The 25,414-nt window shown below is 37.6% G+C and overlaps 1 protein-coding gene across 1 annotated transcript; it reads right to left on the bottom strand.

Annotated features, from left to right (window-relative positions):
* Window positions 1-1,840: 1,840 nt before the first annotated feature.
* On the bottom strand, window positions 1,841-24,931 carry LHX8 (LIM homeobox 8). Its single transcript, XM_046645880.1, has 8 exons — window positions 24,851-24,931; window positions 24,305-24,466; window positions 20,388-20,509; window positions 18,127-18,347; window positions 17,510-17,613; window positions 12,697-12,792; window positions 6,359-6,542; window positions 1,841-1,917 (listed from the first exon to the last, which is right to left on the bottom strand). The coding sequence occupies exons 1-8, from the start codon at window positions 24,923-24,925 to the stop codon at window positions 1,841-1,843; spliced, it is 1,041 nt and encodes a 346-aa protein (XP_046501836.1). The 5' UTR covers window positions 24,926-24,931.
* Window positions 24,932-25,414: the final 483 nt, after the last annotated feature.

Here is a 25,414-nt window from a genome sequence, read left to right as displayed (position 1 = left end):
GCAGGATAATAAACCTCATTCGTTTTGACAGCTTTGAGGCCCTCTGTTACGGAAGTTTTACTTAACTTCGGGCATTCATCTTTGGAACTAAAAAGGGTAGTGATGTGGTTTGTAAAAACTTTTGGTACAGTCAGTGAGTGGGAGCACAGGAAAAAGACAAAAGAGAGAGGAGAAGGAATCACAATCAAGCACCTTCCAACCTAAATGATGCCAATTATATCCAGCTGGGAAGTGCTATAAGCCGCTAACAGTGCAGAGCTGGGCTAGACCACAAGAGCTCTCCTGACATCTGGGAAAGGTAAAGCTGACCTCCCCACTTGTGCCTGGGACAGGTAGACAAAAACCCAAGGAGATTAGCATCAATCTCACAAGATCAGATAGAGTGACTGTTGGCTACCTTCTTTGTGTTCGGCCAAAAAGATTTAACTGGAGTAGCTGGTTTAAAAAAAAAAGAAAACTTTCTTCCTCCCTCCCCCATAGTGAAACTTAGGTTCGTTGCTTCTGGTTTGAGGCAGATAGCAAGTTACTTACATCCACATGACTGCTTTCTGGTTGCATTTATGATTACTAGAATAGAATTACAAATACTCCGCTATTACTTCCAGTCCTCAGCCAGATGTGACTCAGCTAAGTTAAACAAAGGCTTAAACTGAAGATCTTTTCTCATTACCTTGTTTTTCCTGACTGGGAAATGAAAGACAAGAAGTATGTACTGATTGAGTTCTTTAAATCCAAAAATTGGTGAGGGTGGCACTCCTTACTTTTGCAATGCCCAGACTAGTGCCCACGGCTACCCAGAATCAAGTCCTGAGGTTTAGATCTCAGCTCTCAGACTCACAATCCCCAAAGAGAGTTCACTAGGAAGAAAAAGTACAGTCTTGGCTCAAGAAAGCTTCCTCAGCAACTCCAAATGCTTCCAGGTCTCCTTTTACTTCTTCTCCCTAAAGAAATATATTCTCATGGTCTATATTTCACTTCTGACTTAGGATACCCAGACAGTCATTTTGAAAAGTGCTCTGCCTTTTCTTTTACATTAATTTTCATTAATGTGAAAAAAAAAAGTTTCATCTAAGTTTCCTTTAAAAATGTATTCACAACGCAGCTCAAAACAAAAATTTTTTTAATTGAGTTGTTATATTTGAAAGAGACTAAAGTCAACTTACAGCTGAAAACAAACACAAAAGGACCAACTGGTTGAAATTTTCACAAGAATGGAAAATGTTTAATAAACTTAGAATGGTGGGCTTATTAAACTATAGTGTTATTTACAGCCATAATTCATCAATCACAAACACAATAATGTGTTTGCATGGCATGCTACAACAGAAGCTTTATTCAGTTCATTCAGAAAACATTGGCAAAATAAATTTCAGTTGCAAATTCACAGATAACAAGCTTCAAAGTATAAAGTTGTATATAACCAAAAAAAATACAGGTAATATTTATAACAATAACTTACAGATACAAACTAATGATAAACTACAATTTCACAAAGGATTGTAAACATTTTGCACACTTGTCAGTCCTTTCTTTTAGGCAAAGTGCTCTTTTGATGACAAATAAATTAACAGATACACACTAGAGTGAACTATTTCCAGACAACACACAAAAAAAGTTTCGATTTGTTTTCTTCTTGTAAACATAAGTTTTACAAAAAAATGAAGAATCAATAAAAGTGTCTTGCAGGCCAACTAGAGATACATACCTGGTCAGCAAAGTGATGTTGGAAATGCTTTGGGTGTTAAATAAAAAATTAACATTAATATCTTTTCAGTGGTATTTTATACATAATAAATGACAAGTTTATATCCTTAATCATTTCTATCCCTGAAAAAAGGAATTAGGTATGACTTATTGGCAGTTGTGTCATTGAATGGGGTAACAAGGGCTGGAGTCCAAGAGTTGTTGGTGAATGAGCTACAAAATAGAAAGAAATTTGTGGATCAGTTTTGTAGGGTAAATAAAACTGATTTAAAAACAAACAAAAACAACCCAAGGCACTATGCTTTCATTACTCAGTACAGCTGAGGGCACCAAACTACATTCATTCCACTGACCTCAGCAGAAGAATTAACTTATTCAGCATAGTAAGTACAGTATTAAATAAGAATCCAGGAATGGTTTACCCCTGAATTTTTATTTGGGGCCACAACTGTTTCCACTTTAATGTCCTCCATCCATACCCCATTCACTGCACTTCACCCTGCAGCTAGAAAGACACATGAGCTTTGTCTGCAGAGATGTTGCTAGATTTCATACGACAGTGTCTGTATAGGGTGACCGTCCCCCCACCCCAAATTCTCATTTATGAATGCTTAACTGCCTCTTCTCTAAACATACATCAAAACACATTTGACTCAGGCAACACTGCAGTCATTGTGAACACACACAATTTCACTGCTAGTATAAGTAAATGGCAACAATGGTACAGGCTCTGATTTTTTTTTTTTTTTTTTAACCAAAACTTAAAATGAAGCTTCCACTTTCAGCAAGGGCTATCTTGCTTCAAACCAAACCTCCCTCTAAGAGCAACTAGGAAAGCTGAACAAAATTTTTAAAAATTTGTTTGAAGGCATCTGAAAGATACCAAGGTAGTGAAAACTTTCAAAGTCAAGTCCCAGAAGAGAAGGGGAAAAAAAATGTGGCTACTTTTCTCCCAGAAGGTTAGTGATGATTTTAAAAGAAAAAGAATATCTGAGAGGCTGAGAGGTTTAGCAGAGTTTTCAGGAGTTAGAATTTGGCTAGGTTGTGGGGCACAAAAATTAAAGATCAGGGACGATGGAAGAGAAGTCTAAGTGAAAGAACAAAATAGAACACAGACTTTTCTTGGGGATTCCCTGAGGGCTAAGTCCAAGGAGGAGGAACCAGAAATACCCCAGCCCTCCAGGACTGATGCCTGATTGGATTAAGTTCATCTTCCCCTAGCCTAACCCCTTGCCAAAGGCAAAACTAAATCCTTTCTAGTGGAAGATATCGTCCAGAGCCACAAATTATTCCTTGTTTTTTATACCCAACATCTGAAATGCAAAAAATAAAATGACAAGGCAAATAAGACATGACTTGACTGAAAGCAAAGAGGAAAAACCCAAAAACAATAGAACAGACCCACAAAAGATGCAGATATTGGAGTTATCAGACACAAATTTTACTATAATTAGTATGACAATTATTTAGTTAAGGAATAGGTGACAAAATAGATGATTCCAGCATAGAAGTAGAAACTACGAGCATACCTCGTTTTATTGTGCTTCACTTTATTGTGTCTCACAGATACTGGGATTTTTACAAGATGTCCCTCAAGCAAAAGATTATGACTCACTGAAGGCTCAGATGACAGTTAGCATTTTTTAGCAATCAAGTATTTTTTAATTAAGGAATGCACTTTTTTTAGACAAAATGTTATTGCACACTTAGACTACAGTATAGTGTAAACATAACTTTTATATGAACTGGGAAACAAAAAAAATTCCTGTGACTTGCTTTATTACAATATTTGCTTTATTGTGGTGGTCTGGAACTGAATCTGCAATATCTCTGAGGTATGTCTGTATATAAAAGAATGAAATAGAAATTCTAAAATTGAAGATAAAATAACTGAAATTAAGAACTCAGTGGATGAGTTTTACAGTATATTAGTGAACTAGAAGGTGGGTCAGAAGAAAATATCTAGACAGAAGCATGGAAGGTCAAAAGGCTGGAATACATGGAATGTTTTTCATAGGGCAGAAACAATATTTGAAGAGACAAAAGCTGAAACTTTTCCACAATGAAAGGCATCCAACTACATATTCAAGAAGCACGTCTAGGCACATTATAACAAAACTGAAAATCAAACACAAAGAGAAAGGCTGGGGAAAAAAAAAAAGACTCACTTTCAAAGGAGCAAGAATAAGGTCAAAAGCTGACTTCAACAATAAGGGGTATCAGGTTAATTAACTATCCATATTCTAAACAAGAGAAATAATGGAAACCAGAAGACAATGTTATCTTCAAAATGGTGAAAGAAAATAGCTGCCAACCTGGATTTCCACATGCAGAGGAAATATCATTCACAACTGCATCAAGACAAATATGAATAAACCTAACAAAAGATGTGCAAGTTTACTAAACAGAAAACTCTAGAATGTAAGAGAAAATTCAGAAATGACCTAAATAAATAAAAAGACTAATTTTATGGTATGGAAGACTATATTATTAAGATAGCAGATTCCTACAAATTGATGTAATAGCTTGAGATTATGATACAACTGTTTTCCCTTTGTGTATGTGTGTGTGTGTGTGTGTGAGAGAGAGAGAGAGAGAAAGATTGGCCCTGAGCTAAAATCTGTCACCAATTTTTCTTTTTCCTTGAGGACGATTATCACTGAGCTAACATCTGTGCCAATCTTCCTCTATTTTATGTGGGATGCCACCACAGCGTGGCTTGATGAGCAGTGCTAGGTCTGCACCCAGGATCTGAACCTGCGAACCCTGGGCCACTGAAGCAGAGCATGAGAACTTAACCACTCTGCCACCAGACCAGCCCCATTGTTTTCCCTTTTTTAGTGGAAATTGACAAGCTGGTAAAATTTATGGAAATACAAAGGGTCAAGAATAGGCAATACAAAGTTGAATAACAACCAAGTGGAAAGACTTGTACTACTGGCTATCAAGAATTATAGGACTAGCATAATTAAAACAATTAGGTATTAATATAAAAATAAGCCAATAAAACAATAGAGGGTACAGAAAGTGACACATACATTATACGGACACTTGATTTATGACAAGTGTGGCACTACAAAGCAGCTGGGAAATTGGTATTTTCATCAATTTAACAAAAAAGCGTTGCTTCCTATCTCACACCAGATACAAAATTCAATTCCAGATGGAATGTAAATGTAAACACCAAAGATAAAACAAAGTTTCTAGAAGATAACACAGGAAGAATAACTTCACTATCTCTGAGAAGGAACAATTTCTTGAACAGGACTCAAAAACAATGCCCATGCAGGAAAAAAAGTGATGAAGTGAATTACATTAAAATTAGAAAGTTGTGCTCAACAAAACATACCCTTAAGAGAGTAGAAAAAGGCAAGCCACTGAATAGGGGGAGATATTTGCAACACATAATCATCAAAAACTTATTTAAATGCAAAATATAACAAGAACTAAAACAAATCAAGGAAAAAACAAACAGACAAACCAATAGACCAACAGGCAAAAGACATGAACAGGCTTTTCACAAAACAGGATACACAGATGCCCAACGAAAGAATGGTTAATCTCATCAGTCAGGAGGAAAAAGCAAATTAAAATAACGAGATGGCACTACACAACCATCAAATTAGCTAAAATTAAGATGTCGCACCATCCCAAGTGTTGGTGAGGACATGGAGCACCTTGAACTCTCTTGAACTCTCATATACTGTGCGTCCAAGTGTAAACTGGTTCAACCACTATGGAAAACTGTGGCAGAATCAACTAAAGTTGAGTGTATGTGTAGCCTAAGACCCTATGTTCCACTCCTAGGTACACACCAAATAGAAATGTGAATTAATGTGCACCAAAAGGCATGTACAATCAAGTCCGTAGCAGCATATTCATAAAAGCCCAAATGAGAAAAAATGCAAACGTGTATCAACCATTAAACGGGTAAATTATGGTATATTCCTACAGCAGAATCCTATCTAACAATAAAAGACAAATCACTGATTCTTGCAACAATACAGATGAATCTCACCAACAACGTAATTGGATGAAGTGAGACACCCAAGAATACGTTCTGTATGCCTCAATTTATATAAAGCTCAAAAACAGGCAAAACTAAAACATGGTTTTAGAATCAAAGAAGAGGATAATAATTGGGAGGGGACATAAGAGAGGCTTCTGGGTGCTAATTATGTTCTGCTGCTTCATGTGGGTAGCATTTACATGGATATGTTCACTTTATTAATTCATCAAGCTTCTATATGTATGCTTTGCTTCAATAAAAAATTTAACAAAGCTCAGTAAACCCCAATCTAAAAATCTGAGTGTGAATACTTTCTCTGACCATAGGAAAATAAATTATTTAAATATTTTTCAGATGAAAGCCAAAACAAACAAAAAAGCTTTCTAAGTAAAAAAAATCAAGCACTAAGAGTCATGTTCTATATCCGTATTTTAGCTGTAAAGTGGTTGTTAAATTTGTCCCTTAAAATGCAGCCACAGATATAAAAATGTCTGGATAGTTCTGCTCCCTGCTGCACCCCCCACAACATTTGTCAGCTACTACTGAGGTAATATTTCAAAATGTGAATCCTATCAATAATCTAAGATTAGAAATTATCAGCTTTTAATTGCTTGGGAGATAGCTGTTAAATGTTGGGATACCTACCATCCATATAACTATGCAGCGCAGTTAACATCGTCCCGTCTTGGGGCACGTAGGCAGAATAAGCCATTTCTTCTAACATCGGTGGAGACAGCCTGGAGGGCGGGCCTGCTGTGACTGGGGTGGAGGAAGAGTGATTAGGGCTGACGTGTTTCTTGTGGCGAGCTCTACAATTCTGAAACCACACCTGAGGGGGGAGAAAAGTAATGCAGCTGTATCACATGTCGGCTTCTGAGGATATTATCAGCTCAGTTTAAAAAGGAATGCAACCTCAATTACTTTACCATATGAGCACAGTATAAAACTAAATAACCTTTTTAAAAAGTTCTGCAGGCAGAAGAGAAACATTCTAGCACAAATAACAATGGTCATTTTCTTCTCTCAAATAATAACTATCTGGTGATTTACTTAAAAGTCAATTCTATACTAAACCAGAATCTTCCAAAAGTCTCCTTGGTTTTACTACTGGCATTTGAGACAAAAAGAAAAGCAGAAAAAGCCCTTTTAATCAGAACTTAAAATTTTTTTTTAAACCACTAAAAAACGTATTCTTAGACACCTGCTGGACTTATTTCAAATCCTTTCTCAACTGACTAAAATCCCTACTGAGAGCTTAAAGCTTTCTACAAACCTCTTGATTCAGTTATTCCAGTCACATTTTAACCTGCCGAGTTCAATTTTCTTCAGTGAATACATAGGCTATTCCCTAAGAAGCATGTTACGGTCAGGCCTATAATATGGAAAAACCGGTAACGTTTAAGTAGAATAAAATACAAATACATACATTGGTGAACGAGTTCACAAAATGTAAAGAGCTACCCACCCTCTTGTCCACTCTATCCCAGAAATAAAGGAAGTGCATTCAAGGGCCAGCGGAGTTTTCCATCCAGGTCCGAGTAAGTGAGGCTAAAATGCCAAGAATGCTTCCAGCAACTCACCTGCGTGAGTTTGAACTCCCTGCCATTAGATAAAACTTGACTATAAAGTGTTACTCTATTAAAGTATTACAGCATTTATTTGCTATCACTCCAAGACAATTCTGTCACAAGAAGAAAGAGAAATGGAGAGATAAAAACTTGAAGGAAATCAAGAACATTTGGGATCAGAGGAGAAGGCCCAGGTAAGGTCAGGGGCACAAGGTTCTGTCCAGGACTAGGAGGTAGTGACTTGATGGCACAAGGGTATCGAAGCTGGAGAATGTGGAAGAGAAGGAAGCTGCAAAAAGATTTATATGAAAAAGCTGGCCTGATTGCAAAGACACACCCTGCCCTTGGGACTCAAAAATAGAGGGCTGGTAAAGTATAAACTCAAGGGATTAAAACTAAAGGAGTAAAAATTAATAATGGAATGGGGAATGCAGCTCTGATCAGGTGGCTGAAAGGCAGCAGCCAAGGAATGTTTTAGGAACAAGACAAGGCAGATATCAAGGAAAAGGAGCAGAAAGTCACAGCCTTCTCCCTGTCTTCCAGAGTGTTAGTTGGACTCTTAGTACAAAGACCACACCCAAAGTCTCCAGTCACAGTTCTTTCCACAGGCTCCTTAACAATAGGTGCCATTACTGTCACCCAACCAGCCAAGAAGATACACTCACAGAGTCTCCAATTTGTCAGAGGCAACTGCTGCCACCTGCCTTTTCCCCTGACAGTACCCACAAGACACACACCCCAGAGGACTACATATAACCTAACACACATGGCACTGTGCTTCCCAGAGTTTCTTCAAAGTATCTTCTGTCTCCAATAACTTATATATTGGATGGAACCTACTCAGTTGTTTAAAAAAAAATCCCAGACTTTGGAAACAAAAGAAGGCATGACATAAACAGCAGAATAACTACCTTAACGCTGATTCGAATAGCCTCTTGGAAAGACCATCAACAAGTCATCAAGCAGAGAGAGGTTTTTAAACACAAAGTGTGATGTAACTTGTAGAGCAAAATATAGCTGAGGATTCCAGACATCAGAAAATAAGTTCTGACATGAGGGCTACCCAGCTTCAGAATTCAAATACAAGTCATGTTGACTCTTCTCACTGACTTAAAATTTCCTCCTGCGTCACAAATCTCTAACAAAGTTAAAATTTCTTCTGAGCAACATACTTTAAAAATTTGTGAGTTCTAAATTGTAACCTATAAAAGTTGAAACCAGGCCCTGTAGACATTCTGCAAAAGACAAAGATTAAGGTGTAAGATGAGTCTCTTAGAAAGCCCGAAGAGCCAAATAAAAGAATTTAGTGTAAGAAAAAGATGGAATATTAAATCACTGCGAAACCCTGGTATACTACTGATTTAGAGAAAGCTGGCTAATCTTTTGGGAGAAAAAAATAGAAAAATCCCTACCTCACATGTAACCAAAAGTCAATTTCAGATAAATCAAAGTTTAGATATAAATAATTGGAACCATAAATGTTTGAGGAAACAAAAGCCATTACTGATATACTCTGAGTGGAGAAGCATAAAAAAAGCCAAATCTATGAAAAAAAAAATGAGGGGACTTGAATACAAAGAAATATAAAAGTTCGATGTGGAAAAAATGAATGAAAAGGAAATTGATGAACTATGAAATTTAACATAATAAATGAATTAATAAATGTCAGTAAGATGGAGGGAAAAGAAAAAACACCAGTAGAAAAATGGGCTAAAAATGTACGATTTTTAAGATTGCAAAATAAGCAAACATTAAAACTCATTGATACTAAAAGAAATGTATAAAATAATGAGATTTTCTGACTACCAAATTGGAAAATATATAAAAGAACGGCAGTATTCAGGATTCACACGGGTTGGGGAGAGGGAACTTTCATATGTAGCTGCTGGCAGAATAAACTGGTATGAACTTTCTGGAAGGTGATTTTTGTACTCAGTTAAGGCCCCAAAAATGTTTTATCTTTTGACTCATTAATCCCAGTTCTAGAAATGTATCTATCCTACAGAAACTACTGAGTAAGCATGCAAGGTATATATACAATGTTGTTCATTGTAACATTTTTATGATAGTGAAAAACTGGAAATAAATTAGCTCAATATGTGCAGCAATAAAAATGATGTAGATCTTAACATGGGAAGGTATTCCCAGTACACCAAGTGGAAGAAACAGCAATGTTTTATTCTGTTTCTGTAGAATATACAATTCATAATTCACCTAAGAGGCTATGTGAACAGAGATTATATAGGGACACAGAGTGTTAAAAGTAAAATTACCCATTTTTATTCTGTGATTTCAGTACAATGATGACCTGTTCTGTTACTAATGTCTCACTAAGCAGACTTTAGTTAGTAAAGGTATGACTGTCCCTATAATCAGACCACTGTTTCTACCTAATCTTTAGATAACATAGTTTGTATATTAGGATCAAGGCCTAATAATCAAAACTTTTCTTTAACTTTTCTAAAGTGTGCCCAATGCTAGGAAGTAGGCTGAGCAAAGAGGTTATAACTACTATTTGAGATCACAGTAATTAATTCTTCAAAAATACTGTGAAGGACTATATATTTAAATTACATACACCTATGTATATATAAAAATAATATATATATATATGCATGTTAGTACTCCTTCCTTTGTCATCTTATCTAAAATATTTAAATTTAATCCTCACATATTAAAAGCCACCATTCAATAATGTGTTCTTCAAGTTCTAGTTCTTGGAGTCAAGTTAACTTGCTCATAATACTGATGACCTAAATACCTGGAAATTACATGACAGATGTCTGTCTGGGGTCTTTACTTCTTCAAACCATAAGAAAAGCTCTCAGAAAACCCTCCACAGGGGCCGGCTGGTGGCACAGTGGTTTAAGTGTGCACATTCTGCTTTGGCGTCCCAGGGTTCACTGGTTTGGATCCCGGGTGTGGACATGGCACCGCTTGGCAGGCCATGCTGTGGTAGGCATCCCACATATAAAGTAGAGGAAGATGGGCACAGATGTTAACTCAGGGCCAGGCTTCCTCAGCAAAAAGAGGAGGATTGGCAGCTGTTAGCTCAGGGCTAATCTTCCTCAAAAAAAAAGGAAAACCCTCCATTTTCTTTTGCTTCCAACTTCAAAATAATCTAAAAAATAGTAGTCATGAATCTGACTTAGCTGCAGCTGTCACAGTCATTGAACATATAGTCTTAGATTAGAAGGACCCCTCAGCCCGTTGAGCCTGAACTACAACAAAGGAAGCTTCACTTCTGGGCATAGGAAACTCACTACCTCCAATGGAAACCCACCCTATTTCTCTAGGCTTTCATACTGAGAAAGTTCTTCATCATGAGTGAAATCTGCCTTTTTCTACATCCCTTGCAGAGACTTGATTCTGCCGTCTGCAGGACAGCCTGTCGCATATATTTAAAGATAGCTACTCTGTTTATACTATTCCATCCCTCATCATCTCCTGATCTTATCTCCAGATAAATATCCCTGTTGCCATTAATATTAGCACATGTTTTCTTGATCTTTCATGACCTTATTTGCCTTTCTCTAAAAAAGGGGACTCTTTTCAGATTGGTTCCTTGTTAGTCCCTTTTTAAAATTTGGCACTGTGAAATAAACACAGTACCCTGAACATTTGAAAAGCACCAAGGTCATGGGACTCGCCTCCTCAAGAGAGCCTCACCCCACTGCAGTCAACCAAATCCACTGGGAATCTAGGTGTCCAGAGAAGCTGCAGTACCATCACATCTTTCCCACTGGTTTCTTTGTATAGATGATTGGTTAATTATGAAATACTTCAGTCTTAATAAGAATAAACACCTGTTTATCAACCACCCAATTTAAGAAACAAAACATTACACGTACAATGTTGAACTTTACCTTTTTTTTCCCCTGCTGACTTTCATCTTGCTGATTATGGTTACTTGCATTAATTCCTTAAACTTTTTTGAACCCTGAATGTTATTTAAAATTATTTTCCATTTCCCTGACCTCTCTATAAGATCTTGACACAGTTGACCACCTCCATCTTGAACCCACCTCACCCCCTCAGCCTCCATGATGCTTCTACACCAGACTCATTTCTTGATTCTGGCTGTTATTACATCCCATTCAACCAGCACTTCTTACCCTGCTCTCTCCCTAAAGTCCATTTTTTACTTTTTCCTGTCTATGATCTCTTTCTAAAGGATCTTATCCAATTTCATGGCATTAGATCTTTTCACTTGAGTCATGGTCATCCTTTAAAATACCTTTTTACATGCTCAATTGCCACCATCATTGTATGATTAGTAGAGCTAAAAGGGAATTCATCTCCCTCCCAACTACCAAACCAGCTTTCTTCTGACTTCAATATTCCTTTCAATAGCACCATTCCCATGGATACTTTGACTTCAAATTTAATAGTCATCTTTGACTTCTCTCTGCTTCCCCTTTACAGTGTCCAGCTCCATTTCTTGTCTCCCGAGCATCCATCACTGCCATCAGCGTGCAGTCAATAAAATGCTACTACCCCAGTTAAGTATCTGTTCAAAAATCACTATCTTGCAGGGTATCCCAACTAATCTGTCTATCTCTATCTAGCCTCTCACAACTCAAATTCCTCCCATGTACTATCTCCAGCCCTTTTTTCTTAAAATCACATATCAAGGCTTTCTCCTGCTCAGGAGAGAACACTGCATTCACAGGCCTCTCCAACAATTTCATCTCCCCAAATTTGCAAACATAGATCCTACATTCCAATAAATTTGTTCTAACTCATCCTTCCCTAGCTTTCTTCACACTACTCTTTCTACCTGGATCTTTAACAAAGACCATCAACATCCCCTACATACACATATTCACTCACATACACAATCATAGAAAAGTAGAAAAAAATATTGGCCTGAGTGGTTAAGTTTGCATGCTCCACTTCGGCGGCCCAGGGTTTCACCGGTTCGGATCCTGAGCATGGACATGGCACCATTCATTAGGCCATGCTGAAGCAGTGTCCCACATAGCACAATCAGAGGCACTTACAACTAGAATACACAACTATGTACTGGGGGGCTTTGGGAGAAGAAGAAGAGGAAAGAAAAAGAAGATTGGCAACAGTTGCTAGCTCAGGTGCCAATCTTTGGAAAAAACAAAAAACAAAAAAAACTGGCCTCAGAACCAGATCTGGCTTGGAACTGCAGTTGTCCTCTACAGCCTGAGGAACTTAGGGTTGTTGTGAGCACTGAATGAAGTAACTTCTGCGAAGAGTCATTTAACAAATGGTAGCCCAGCCCAAGCAGGCTAATTATCAGGTTTAAAGAAATTGAGTTAGAGTGTGAAGAGACCTAAAATGGGAAGCTAATGCTTTGACATTTCTTCACATAAAAAAATGCAACCTCATAAATACCTAGAATAGAACTTTTAGTATCTCTTGATTAACTTTTAAAATAATTACCTGTATCACACGTCTGCTCAAGCCTGTCCTTTCTGCCAGTTTCTGGAGGGTCTGTGCATCTGGGTTGTTGTCCTGAGCAAATTGTGCTTGCATAACCTGTTTTTTAAAAAATGTAGGTAGTAAATAGCTAAAAATAAGAAGCTCAATCTCCTGATTTTGATGACACGTGAGATAAGACATGCACAACAAAATGGGATACTTATATTTTATTACTGGGACATCAATATGGGGAAGTATGTATAAATGAAAAGAATGTATATTTTGTAAGTTTACATACAACTTGCCATGTTACATCTTTAAAAAATAATCCATTTCAATATAAGAACTTGTCTCTCAACTAAACAATCAAAAATAAGCTCAGCTTTTCTTTTCTTCCATTCTCAAAACCCACAAATGAAATGCATAAAAAGTATATCTATTTAGCATTTTTCTGCTTTGTTAAAAATTGCTAGCATTAGAAAACTTTTAAAAATACAAAAATCATTATCACATTTATCTCCAACCTCTACTGAGCTAAACAGGTTCAAGGCCTCTATCACAATTTTTATCAGTCTGCAAATAGTACACAATGCAACAGATAGACTCCATTTAATTGCAATGACTCCATTATTGTTTTGAGCACTTGCTCTATGCAAAGGAATATCTGAGATCTTAAAAAGGGAAACCCATCAGCCTACTGAATAAGAATTTCCTAGGATCTAAATATCTATATATTGAAAAAGCTCCCAAGTGATTCTAATGTGAACCTTTGGATTGGAGCCACTGTGCTAAGTACCATGAGATAGTGATACCTGAAAAAACTGTCCCTGGTCTCAACTTCCTGGGAGAAAGACACAGACATGCCAATAACTACCGACAATACAGGGTAAAGGGAGAGGCACGGAGGAGGAGGTGGAGGGAGGACCCGAACAAAAGCACAAGCCAAGGGCTTTGGATTCTTTCAGAAAAGGGAATCATGGCAATCAAGTGGGATGTTTGAATTTTATTACTTAAAAGTCAAGCGATCAAGGGAAGTATTATGAAATACAAAGAAAGTATTATAAAGAATGAGAGGGGCTCTGGCATCCAGCACGATTGTGTATGTCCACGGGCACGGAATGCGGGTGAGCAATCTAGCTACAGACCTTAAGCATCGCTGACCTCAACACCATTTCCAACAGGCAAAATTAATTGCATTCTCCACTATGCTCCTCATACAATACTGTCTTCTGCCACCGCACTTGTTACAGGGTAGCTCAATAATTGGTTGGCAAGTCCAGCTCTCCGTAGCAGAAAGTGAGTTTCTTGAGGGCAAAGGGAATGGCTTTCTCTTTATATCTCCAAGAGTTAACCTACCTTCCTGTCACATAGTACGTTTAAGAGTTTGTGACTGAATGAACCTTGACAATAAGAGGAAAATCTGAAGACAGTGTGGAGAAAAAGATCGATGTTGTTCCAGGAAACCTTATGAGGTTTACAAATTAAGTTCTCTCTGATTAGAGCCTCTTGTAGAATATGGTATTCCTGGCTTCCTGTCCAACTATATTTGTCCACATACTCACTGGAAACACCACATGTATTTTTGCTTTAAAAAATAGGCAGAATCAGCCTAAAAGTTTATAATCTCGCTCAGTGGACTTCATTCCTTTCCTACCTCCAATGTCTTACTTTAATATCTTCATGTACAAATAGAGTTGTGTTTACGTGTAGCAGAGCGTATAACATCCCAAAGAGAAAAAAGAATGAGCAAATTAATTATGTCTTTGTTTTTTAATTTTCCAAGGAGAAAAGCTGAACAGATATTTAAGGTTTTGCTTATAAGGCCATTATTGATAATTTATAAAATAAAAATAGCATGCTTTTCACAAATGCATTTCAAATTCTCAAGTTTAATAATGGAACCAAATTACATTTAATAAAGCAATTTCTCATCAAGTAATAAAGCAAAACTTAAACCAACACTGAGGGTTTAGAACTGGAATGTACTAAAGGAAAAGTAAGATATGCTTACAAGTGTTTCGTCTCTCTCACACACACACACAAAAAACCCTTTTAATTTCGACTTCGTTTCATTATTCTCCAGTCACTAATGATGCCAAAACCCACCCTACCCCTTTTCTCAGTTCTTTGAACGTGGTCAAAGAGTGAACCTCTGTGGACACTCATCATTTTACGGCCAGGAAATCTACCAGAAATGTCAGGAGTCTGCGTGGTAGCAGCTGACCAACTCAATCTGAAAACAGATTAAAGTCAGTGCTAACCTTGGCATGTTCAACATAATAATCATTGAGCAAGTGCTTCCAACTACAATAAGCAAACCATAATATTGGCAAGAACTTCTTAAATATCATTTCTACAAATGGGACAATATTTGAAAGGTTTTTGCCAACACAAAATATATTCTATTTTGTGAGACAAACTATTTTTTCTTCCCGTAAGTTTCTAAAGAAGAATTTTGGGAAATTATCTTGTTTATTCCTCCCATTTTAACTCTCCTCTGTCCAAAGCAGGTACTTCATGAATAGTCTTACTTACTGATCATCTATAATATAATTTTGCTGAATTCAAGTACTATTGAATATATTCAGCTTTCTGAAAGGTAGGACAATTTGACAATGCATTACTTGATTGATTAGAGGTTCTGGCAAAATATAATGACTCGAGTTTTTAAAAAACCTACAGCTATCCCAGATTCTAAGTTATAAAGAACCACTTGAGGACAAAGATTGTCTCATTTGTTTTAGCTATCCCTGGCATAGATACATGCTAACAAATACTGGATAAATGAGAACATGCTTTGAAGGCATATCATTTCTGTTTTCACTCTTTAAAACCTATGATTCTGATATCAATGTTTTTAACTTATGATTCAGATCACATTTTTCAAATAATAATGCATGAATTACATGGTTTATGCATGTTTGCAACTTAAAACTTTAAGATTATCTACAAGATTCAGAATCTCACTCTTGTTTTAGCTGCTGCTGCCATTAAGTGAAGTTTTGTTAAGGCAGAGTTTTACTCATGGTCTCCTGAGAGGCCAAGCAAAATGAAAAGACCAGAGGTTTGGGAAGCAGGGTCCAAATCTCTTCTCTGCCATTCCCTTGATGGTCTGCCTTGAGAGAAGTTCCTGTACCTCTTGGAAGAGGCCACCTACACTGAAGAATTGTTGAGTTAAAGGAGATAATATAAAGAAATGCCTGGCATAGGACTTAGTACACAAAGACCTCTGAAAATATTATTCCCTTTTTAATTGGCATGTGTAATTATCTTCCTATCTAAGACTGTGTATCCATTTAAAGTGGTTTTAGACTTTCACAATTACAATTTCAATAATAAATGTTTATATTAAATAAGTTATCAACCTTATAATTATTAAAATTATAGCCAGCCTTTCATGAAAACTTTAACAACAGGATATATTTATATTAGAGATTCTATTCTAACACAGACATCTTTTAGCCACTGGGTATTGCTGCCAGGTCTCGCACAGGGATTTATATCTCTAATTTAGGACTTTATGTGATCTTTACTACAACTCAGTGAGGCATCCAGAAAAGCAAGGGTCAAACAGAGATATGTCTTTAAATTGCCTTATCTTTCATTTATCACTTATTGACCACATAGTCTATGCCTAAGAAATCCCAAACCATCATTTGGAACTTTGTCAGAATGGATCTAGATTTTAATGCTAGATTGCTTTCCAATGCCATTAAGTTCCCTCGGACACATCAAGTTTTCTTTCTTAATCATTCTTTCTTAATCTTTCTTTCTTAATCATTCTGAAAAATCCTCTCTTGAAACCCTTTTATTGTATTCATCTTAAATGTTGACAAGTCTTGGAACACTACACGATTTTTCAAAAAACTACTTCCACTTATTTGTTAACATTGTATAAATGTCCTTTAGAGTCTGAGCTAAGATGGTTACTCTGTATAAAGCACCTGGCAGTATGTGTTAGGTGCTCAATAAATGTTACTTTACCTTAACATAAAACAAATACCTCAGCCACATTAATCTTTTAGAAAATGTGATTTCTTTATCTGAAAGAATGCCAGAAAAAATCATTATTTGAGTAGACTTAAATACAAAGCAAGGAGTAATTATTTAATTATTTTTGTGAAAATTTGCATAAATTGAATTTATAATAATTATATTTAGGGCAGCTAAGCCGAAAGTAATCTCTCCCTCTTCAGGGGACATAATCAACCTTTAACATCAAATTATAGAATTACTCCCTCTATCCTCTGCAAAAACAAGAAAGGGTCTATTTGATTGGAGTCAATCAGTAGATTCCTGATCATGGTAAGGCATATTCAATTTCTTCCTACTCAGAAAACATACAGTCTTGTCCATTAAAAGTCTCATTGTGGTTTGTTAAAAAGATGAACACATTAGTGTCCCATAGACCCACATACTGTATGTCTCTTTCTGTTAAGAGTCTTAGAATATTTTGCCTTCTATTACAATTACATGTAGTAATGTAAATGCCTGGGTTAAACTGATTTTATCAGAAAGTTAGGACAGATAAACATTTTGTTTCCACTTTGATGTTAATATCAATAGACCCCCAGAGAAACAAGGCTTGAATGACTAGTTCATACCATATCATGCCTCTGGAAATACTGATAAACATTTTAGGGCAATAAGGATGTTTTCATACATTCACCAAGTTAGTTTTCACAAAAACCACAGTCTAAAATTTTGAAAACATAAAAATATTTTTAGACAACATGGAGATTGTTTTTCTGTCTCATTTTGTTTGTTTGGGTTTTAGTTTTTTGTTTTTGGTAGGAAGGGGCTTCAAAAATCATAAATTCATTGTCATGGCTACCTGGAGCTGATCTGCTGTAAAGCTGGTCCGAGCTCTTTTTGCTGGTTTTGGATGATTAACATCTTGCTCTGTGAGGAGGGCACCTTCAACACTAATCCCATTACCTGCATTTAAAAAGCACACCATACATGTTGGTAACTCCAATGGGTCCACCAGTCATGCAATAATACGTTTCTTGCATCTCTTGCCTTGGTGTGAAACTGTATACATCTTCTAGACTGTCAAACCCCTTAAGTTTTAAAACACACTAGAAACATACTGTGAAACAATATTCCATATGTAGGCTTATGTATTAGTCAAAAGTGCAAAAAGTTAGAAGTGCACATCTAAGGCTCATCCTTAGAAAGGAAAATACAGGAAAACAACTGGTTACAAAAAGCAAACAGAATCCTAAACTCAAGGCTGCTGCCTGAGAATATGGCACAAGACTAAAACACATGCCATGGCTTTCCCTGTAAATAAACAGATGGAGACCATCCCTAACAGTAGAGTCCTTAATGAGTTTTACCGCAATTACACTGCACAAAATAATGCATTAAGATGACCTTAGGAAAAATCGTTTTATTCCTGTATTCACTGTCCCAAAAGACTCAAAAGTATTTTAAGTATATATTTACCATTTTCCACTTCTCTTTTTAAATTATCCAGCATGCAGTCATAATGCACTCTGCAGAGGACTTTCTCTTCCACCAAAGCAAACTCCTCTCCCGTGGAAAGTTGTCTTTTGCAAGAAAAGCAGGCAAAGCATGCCAAGTGATAGACATTCCCCTTGGCCCTCCGGACCCAGTCAGTAGAGTGGATGTGCCTCCCACAACGAGAACAGCGAGTTCCATACCTTCTACATAAATAGAAGGGCAGGAGATGGAGATTTTAATGCTTGGTGAGAAATTCATCAGTCTAAGAGTAAATTAACATGTTATAATACTCATTGGAGCAACCTAAGTATTTAAATCTTTTGAAAATGAAACAGGAATCAATTATTTTTCTAAAAGTCAATATGGTAAGCAATGAAGACTTGAGATAGGGTCATAATTCAAAGCTGTTTATAAAACAAAAACTTTCCATTGTTACTCTAAAGGAAGATTGCATTTTTTCTTTTAAAATAAATGAAATATGAGTTTCAATATCCTTCTTTAAACAAATATCAGCGCATTTATAAATTACCTAGAGATTCAAGATACAAACACACACACACACATGCTCCAGATTGAAACCCAGAAGTGCAAAGCCTACCACTGAAGACACAAATAATGACTTCTTAAAACAGAGTTGAGATAATTAAAAAATGCTCTAAATACTTTTCAAAAAGTTAAAACATTTAAACACTTAAAATTGATATTATCAAAGAATGAGTAGGACAGAAATTGTTTATCCTGGGGGCGAGGAAAGAAAACTCAGAGATCTCTCCTTTGGTCAATGAGCTGTTGCACTGCTATCCACAGAGGAGGGGAAATATCACCTAAAACGTCCAGAGACATATCTGAACATTAAATGTAGGTTAAACTTAACAAAATGCCTGATGTAAACATTTCTTTTTTCTCTCAGTCTGAGTTACTGGACATTCTGTCACAACTCTTATCACAATTAGTCATGGCCTGGAACAACTACACCAAACTGAACAAGTATGTGTCTGTGTCTCCTCCTTAATATATCTTTAGAGCTATTGTCAGCTTTTTTTCAGTTTAACTTGAAAAACTGAACTCTAAATAAATTTGAGAATATAATAAAATATGAAGTATAAAAAAATCCTGAAGAACTAGACTTTTAATAAGTCTCTGAAACCAAACCTTTCAAAGGGCTTTAAATTACCATAAAAAATTAAGATTAGCATATCCTAAGTGAAAAAGGAGGCAAATTGTTACTATTTTTGAGGAAATGGAGAATAAATCCAATGAGAAATATACATTTTCAGTAATTATAAAATTCTGTGACTTTATAAAAGACTCTGGATTTCACGAAGTGCTTTAAATTACCTAGCAATTTTATTCAAATCAATCACTAAACTCTCTGAAGTCAATTTTTGAAATGGAGTATAAACATAATTAGTATTAACAAACTTCATTATATAATACTAACGTCCCACTTTTACAATGAACATTCTTCTTCATTGGGAAGTGCAAATGAAGAAAAACTATGGTAATTTTTAAAAGTCATGCTTAAGGATGATTTCAATTTCTAGGTAGCTATACATTAGTAATTGAATTATATCTAGAAGAAACAATTATAAAGCGATCACACAAAAAATCTTACATTTAATATCTTAGGCAAATATAATGTCACAAAACAAAGATTAAAGAACAGACAAAAGAAACAAGACTTTTAGGCAGAGTAATTAGACCTAGTGCATTTCTCATACTAGAATGGTCAATTCTTCTGAATATTATGGTTTATCACAGTCTCCAAACTGCTGATATTTTACAGGCATATAACTAGGGATCGTTCTGTAGTAAACAAGTAATATTTTTATCCTCATAATATTTTTATTTCATCTTCCTGCTCCCCCATAATATTTTCATTTTGTCTTACTACTCCCAAAAATAAGGGGCTTTGTCACAATAAGTCATCTTCTGTTTCAAGCTGTATACCTGCACACAGCAAAGAAGTTTCCTAGTTTTTAAGACCTAAAACTTTCACTTGCCAAAGTGGAAATATTTAAAATTAGTTTTTGTATACTGATTCCTACAACATAAACATACTTATTTTATTTCTTTTAATACAAATTACACCTCCAAATATAGGAAACATTCTCATTTTGAAATCCATAATATAAGAAAAGCTAGGTTTTAATAAAACTAAACAAGAAAGTGTTTTTATAAAATTCTCTTTGCAGGATAATTTCTTGGAGTATCTACTTTCTAAAAAAAAAGTTTCAGTGTACCTGAAATAGTCAAGTTTGCAGAAAATATCTTTGTCTTTAATATAACAGCTGGTATGCCTTCCTAAGGAGGTTCTGCAGACACTGCAGGAGAGACACCGAACATGCCAGCACAGGTCATTCACCTGTGAAGCAAAAAGGGGCAGGATGAGATGCTATTCTAATAAGAGTATCATTCATTGGTTTTGTGTATTTGTCAATTTAAAAAGCTGACCCTTTAATATTTTAACACATTCTCTGAATGTTTCCATCTAAAAGGAGTAATTTACACAAAGAGGCATCTAGATATATTCTCTTCTAGAACCCAACCAGAAAATCACAATAGTATATTCTACATTTGTGTTAAAAAAATTTTTTTTTATTTCTTTAAAGAATTCAGATTTTTTTTTTCTTTTTAAAATTGAACTTCTATGAACACAGGGAAAATTGTGGTCACTTTAAAGTCCTACATGCTGGTTGGCTTTTTCTTTTACCAAATTCTTCCCACGACGAAAAGTGGTAGCTAAAGAAGTCAAGCCACATATCTTCTCAATCTATTTTTCGGCTAAATAATTATAAACTGTGCACCAGTTAAAGTGAGAGAGAAAGACAGTGAAAAACAAGCTTTGTATGATCAGTACTTACCCTTGTAAAGAAGCCAGCCAATCCATTTTGCTTACAAAATAGAAACTGCTAAGGTGGATTTAAATGTTGATATGGCAGAAGCCCTGGCTCCTTTCTAATATTAAGTACTAGAATCCAGGAGGAAAGCATTGGTTACCCTACTTGATTTGGTTACTGAAGAAGAAAATAAATCTGATTATAAGTGGATCTACATAGGCAGCCAGCATTGTTTGCCATTTATACTTCAAGTAGTAAGGCATAAAATGGTGTTTAATAAACCACAGCACTTTGTATCTTCTAAATAGGAACATGAAATATTGTCAACTCAGGGAACACATCATAATTACCCTCACCTTAAACTGTTGCCATCATACTATAAGATTTAACCTTCAAGAATGAAGGTGTGTATTGAATTGAACTTGCCTTCTAATGCAAGCTCCTAAAGTTTGCTCCTGTTAACTGGACACAAGAATTAGGTTTATGCTTAAATTTCATGTAAAAGAACAGTAATGATGCAAAAACACTAGTCACATCCTACAAATGAATCTAATGCCTAAAATAGGAATTAGGAAATTGGAAAAATGGGAAATTGTGAAATATGGCTTTTGCTACACTATTTCATAATAAAAACTATGTGTCCAATGATTCTATCAGATTAGCACTACTGTTCAACATGTTTTTCTGTGATCTGAAATAGAACAATTACTTCCAAGCTGAAGGAAATAGTTTCACCGACTTCTAATTATAGTTATATGCCTCTTTCCAAAGCATTAATGAGAGTATCATTTTGGTGAAATTTTGAAAGTTTTAGGTTTTAGTCTTGCTACAAAAGAGGTATACATTCACTATACAAGAAAACATGAAAAATAACAAATAAATAATAGAAAAAACCTGAGGAAATCAGAATAAAAAGATGTTAACAATGGTGAACACTGTACTGGAAATAAAGATGCGTTTTCCTTCTATCTTTTCCTAAAATGGGCCCAGTTAAGTTAAAATTTAGAAGTACAGGCTTCCTTTAGTAGTCCACTGTTTTGGGCCTTCTGCATTTCCATCTTATCCAGGTTTTCTCTTTTTCTGAAAGCAGGGTAGATTCAGACATCGAGGCAGAGTCATGGCCACCCTCCAACTCCCTAAAACCAGACCTAATGCCTCCTTTGCCACCTGTCCTCAAAGTTTACTTTCAAAAAAAAAAAAATGTTCTTTTATCTTCTATTTCTCTTCCAGGGAGGAGAGTAAGGTGAAGAGATAAAATTCTGGAGACTATAAACCTTCCTTGATGGCTGGTATTGATCCAATCTGTATACGTACATAGGACCAGCCAGAAAAACCAGCCAAATGACAGGGCACTGAAGCATTAGATAGAGCAGATGCATCTATCTCCTCTCATACTTTTTGTTCTAACTGCATTTTACCTGTCTCACAATACGGTGTTTTCCTATATTAAACAGTTACACCTTCAAATACTCTACTAGAGCTAACCATTATTTTTTACCAATGAATTGAATTGAATTCCAACTTATCTGGAAGACTAAATACTCAAAATGGAAAAAAAAAAAAGTTAAGAACTCTGTTTTTATATAATCGCATAGTACCAAGTTTTCATTAGAGCTAATATATATTCTAATACGTACAAGAAGAGTCAGAATCACACTGTACCTAGACTTCATTGGGAGGAGTCCAGTCCTGCTACAAAGGAAAGCTTTAAACAACTCATTTAGACAACTTAGATATTTTATATAATATAAATATATAATATATAAACATTTTTAATCAAAGATGAACACCAAAAACTATTTTGCCTATTTCAGAGGGTAAGAGTCACTTTATAATAACCTTTTTTCTATATCTTCTCTGCTATAAGGTGTGTAACATTTATAGATCCATTCAGAAACATTCTCAAAGATTAGGCTAATTATCAAGAGGGTTTATTGAAAATAAGAAGCTAGTTTTAACCCAAAGGATGGTTTTTAAATATCCAAAAAGGCTCAGGTCAAGAAACATTGGAATGGGAATCTTAAGAACGCAGATTTAAAGAGAAAGCCATGTTAATTTACCAGCTTTAAGAATCAACCACCAATTAAGATTAAGTTAATCACTGTTTAATGTTTTCACCAAAACTTCTTTGGGCGCTTTATCTGGGTTGTATCTGTAGGCTATCATTCTCACTTTACAGATGAAGCAGCTTTGTATGTTGAGGCAGAAACAATGAAACTCACTAACTTGCTTTTTGGACTCATATTCTCCATAATTAATCCTTTTAAAAACTGGGGGTGGAAGGGTGTTGGGGGGAGGGAATAGAAAGTGAACCGGTTTGCTACTAATTCAGTGTAGGAGAGATCATTATTTTAAATACTGGTTTTAAAAAATTATTGAAGTTGAAAACCCCTGGGTTTGGGATTAAGACACATGGGACCATGATCCTGCATGCAATGACATGGGTAACAGTGGCTTGCCAGAATTTCTACTCTGAAACTCCCCCACAATATTTTAAGAGAGAAGTAAAACAAATTAAAACAGACAGTCAACTCTCAAAGCACCACTTGAAGTACTTCATCTCAGGCATTTTTCCTTCTTTCTTTCTTTCTTTTTTTGTCGAACTGTACATCAATTTCCATTTTTTTCCCAAGTACTGGAGAAGAGATAAGAAAGCATTGGGTGGCTTTTAGATATTAAACCTTAATAAGAGGAGGAAAGTTTCAAAATAGTTTTTCTTTAAATGTTCCTATGAACTTTTACTTTGGAAAAGCCTCATGTTACTGTAAATAAACATAGGAATATGTAAAAAAAAAAACCAAAAAACAAAAAACAAATCTGTCCAGAAAAGACCCTTTAAGGAACTTGACAGTGGTTCTCACCAAAGGAGATACTGCAAAGGGGAAATCAGGTAACGTGTTACTGACCTGGAACTCTCATAAGCAGGCAGGTGTGTGGGTGTTATTGGAGGTGGAGGGACCATAACCCGGGGCTCGGGAAAAATAATCAGGCGGGACCCTGTTTCAGAACGGTAAGAGTTTCCCCACTTGCGTTCCTTTAGGAGTCGGTGGCTGACTCCAGTACATATACAACACCGGGTACCGGCACTTCCAGACCACGATGTGTCACACAAGCTGTTTTGCAACAACGCCAGAGATTCTAAGATTTCTTCTCCCACTCTTTCCCACTGCATGAGTTGCCCTTGCCTGGGCTCTTTTGCTGAGAAAGCCTACAACCTTGAGAGAGAACTTGAGTGGAAAAGAGGGAAAAAATAAACTTTTCTCTTTTCTGGAGTTCCCAGGGTAACCCCGCTCCGCTTGGGCCCCGCGGCTCCGCCCTACCTTGAGAAGGTACTTGTCCACGATCTCCAGGCCGCAGCTGTTGCACACACACTTGCCAGAGGGGCAGACGGAGCCCGAGGCCATGGACCGGGGCGAAGACGACGGGGACAGCGGGGCCGAGGAGGAGCACGAGTCCTCGTCCCCCGCTCCCTCGGGGCTCACCTGCAGGAAGCCACGAAGCGCGTCGCAGGCCGTTCTAGACCCCTCCTCCCTCCTCATCCCACCGACCCACGGGGGCCCCCCCACAGCCTCCCGTCCCACCCCCAGTTCGTGAGGTCTCGCTTCTCGCCCTCTCCCGGGGTCCCAGCTCTCACCACGCACCCGCTGGGGCTGCCGACCCCTGACCTCGAGGACCCGGGGCGCTTGCAGCCCTGCCCAGCCCGCAGCACCGGCTCAGCCTCCCACCCCGCCCCGCCCCAGTCCCTCCCTCCACCGGCTAGCGGAGGGGCCAGCTGGGCCCCGGAAGGGGCGCGAGGACAGCAACCCTCGGTCCAGGCCGCCTCTCCACCTCCAGTCTCGCCAGCACCCAGGTCCCTCCCCACTCACCAGGCCCTCTTCCCCGGCGCCTTTCCGAGTCCTCCCGGCCGCCAGGGCTGCAGTCCGCCCGCACTCCTCCGACATGAGCCCCTGGCACTGCGGGGCGGGGGTGGGGGAAGTGGGGAGAAACAGACGAGAAGTCCTGAGCCGGCACGCGCGGCCCAGAGCCTCAGCCTCTCCGCGCGCGGGGCGGGCTAATGAAGGCCCCTAGCGCGCCGGGCCGCGCGCCGCGCTCAGGGCGCCCGGGCCCGGCGCCGCGGGCAAGCGGGCGGAGAGGCGTGCAGCCTGCTTGCGGGCAGTGGGCGGCGGCAGCGCAGCCCCAGCGTGCGGCGAGGCGGCCACTCAAGCGCCGAGGGCTCGCCCGGCGCTCTCGGGGCTCCGGGTCCCCAGTGCTCACCGGAGCACGTCGGTTCCCCACCCCCCTCCCGGGGGTAACAAGTTAATAACAATCATCCCCGCACAAAGCATTTTCTTTCTAGACGTCAATCACCGCGGAGCGGGGATCACCCGGCTAAAGGAGGTGCATGGGCGGGGGGGGGGGGGGGGGTGGGAGAGAAGAAAAGAGGATTGAGG

This window comes from Equus quagga, chromosome 18, assembly GCF_021613505.1.
Source record: "Equus quagga isolate Etosha38 chromosome 18, UCLA_HA_Equagga_1.0, whole genome shotgun sequence".
In the NCBI taxonomy this organism is placed as follows: domain Eukaryota; kingdom Metazoa; phylum Chordata; class Mammalia; order Perissodactyla; family Equidae; genus Equus; species Equus quagga.
The sequence above is the reverse complement of the archived record's forward strand: the minus strand, read 5'-3'. Positions and strand labels throughout refer to the sequence as shown.

Excerpts from the sequence above, each read along its gene's own strand:
- LHX8 (XM_046645880.1), bottom strand. The coding sequence starts at position 24,925 with ATGTCGGAGGAGTGCGGGCGGACTGCAGCCCTGGCGGCCGGGAGGACT. Across the intron at positions 24,467-24,850 it reads GCGCCGGGGAAGAGGGCCTG|GTGAGCCCCGAGGGAGCGGG; the intron begins GTGAGTGGGGAG and ends GGCTTCCTGCAG. Across the intron at positions 17,614-18,126 it reads AAAAAGAGAAGTGGAAAATG|GTAATGGGATTAGTGTTGAA; the intron begins GTAAATATATAC and ends TTTTAAATGCAG.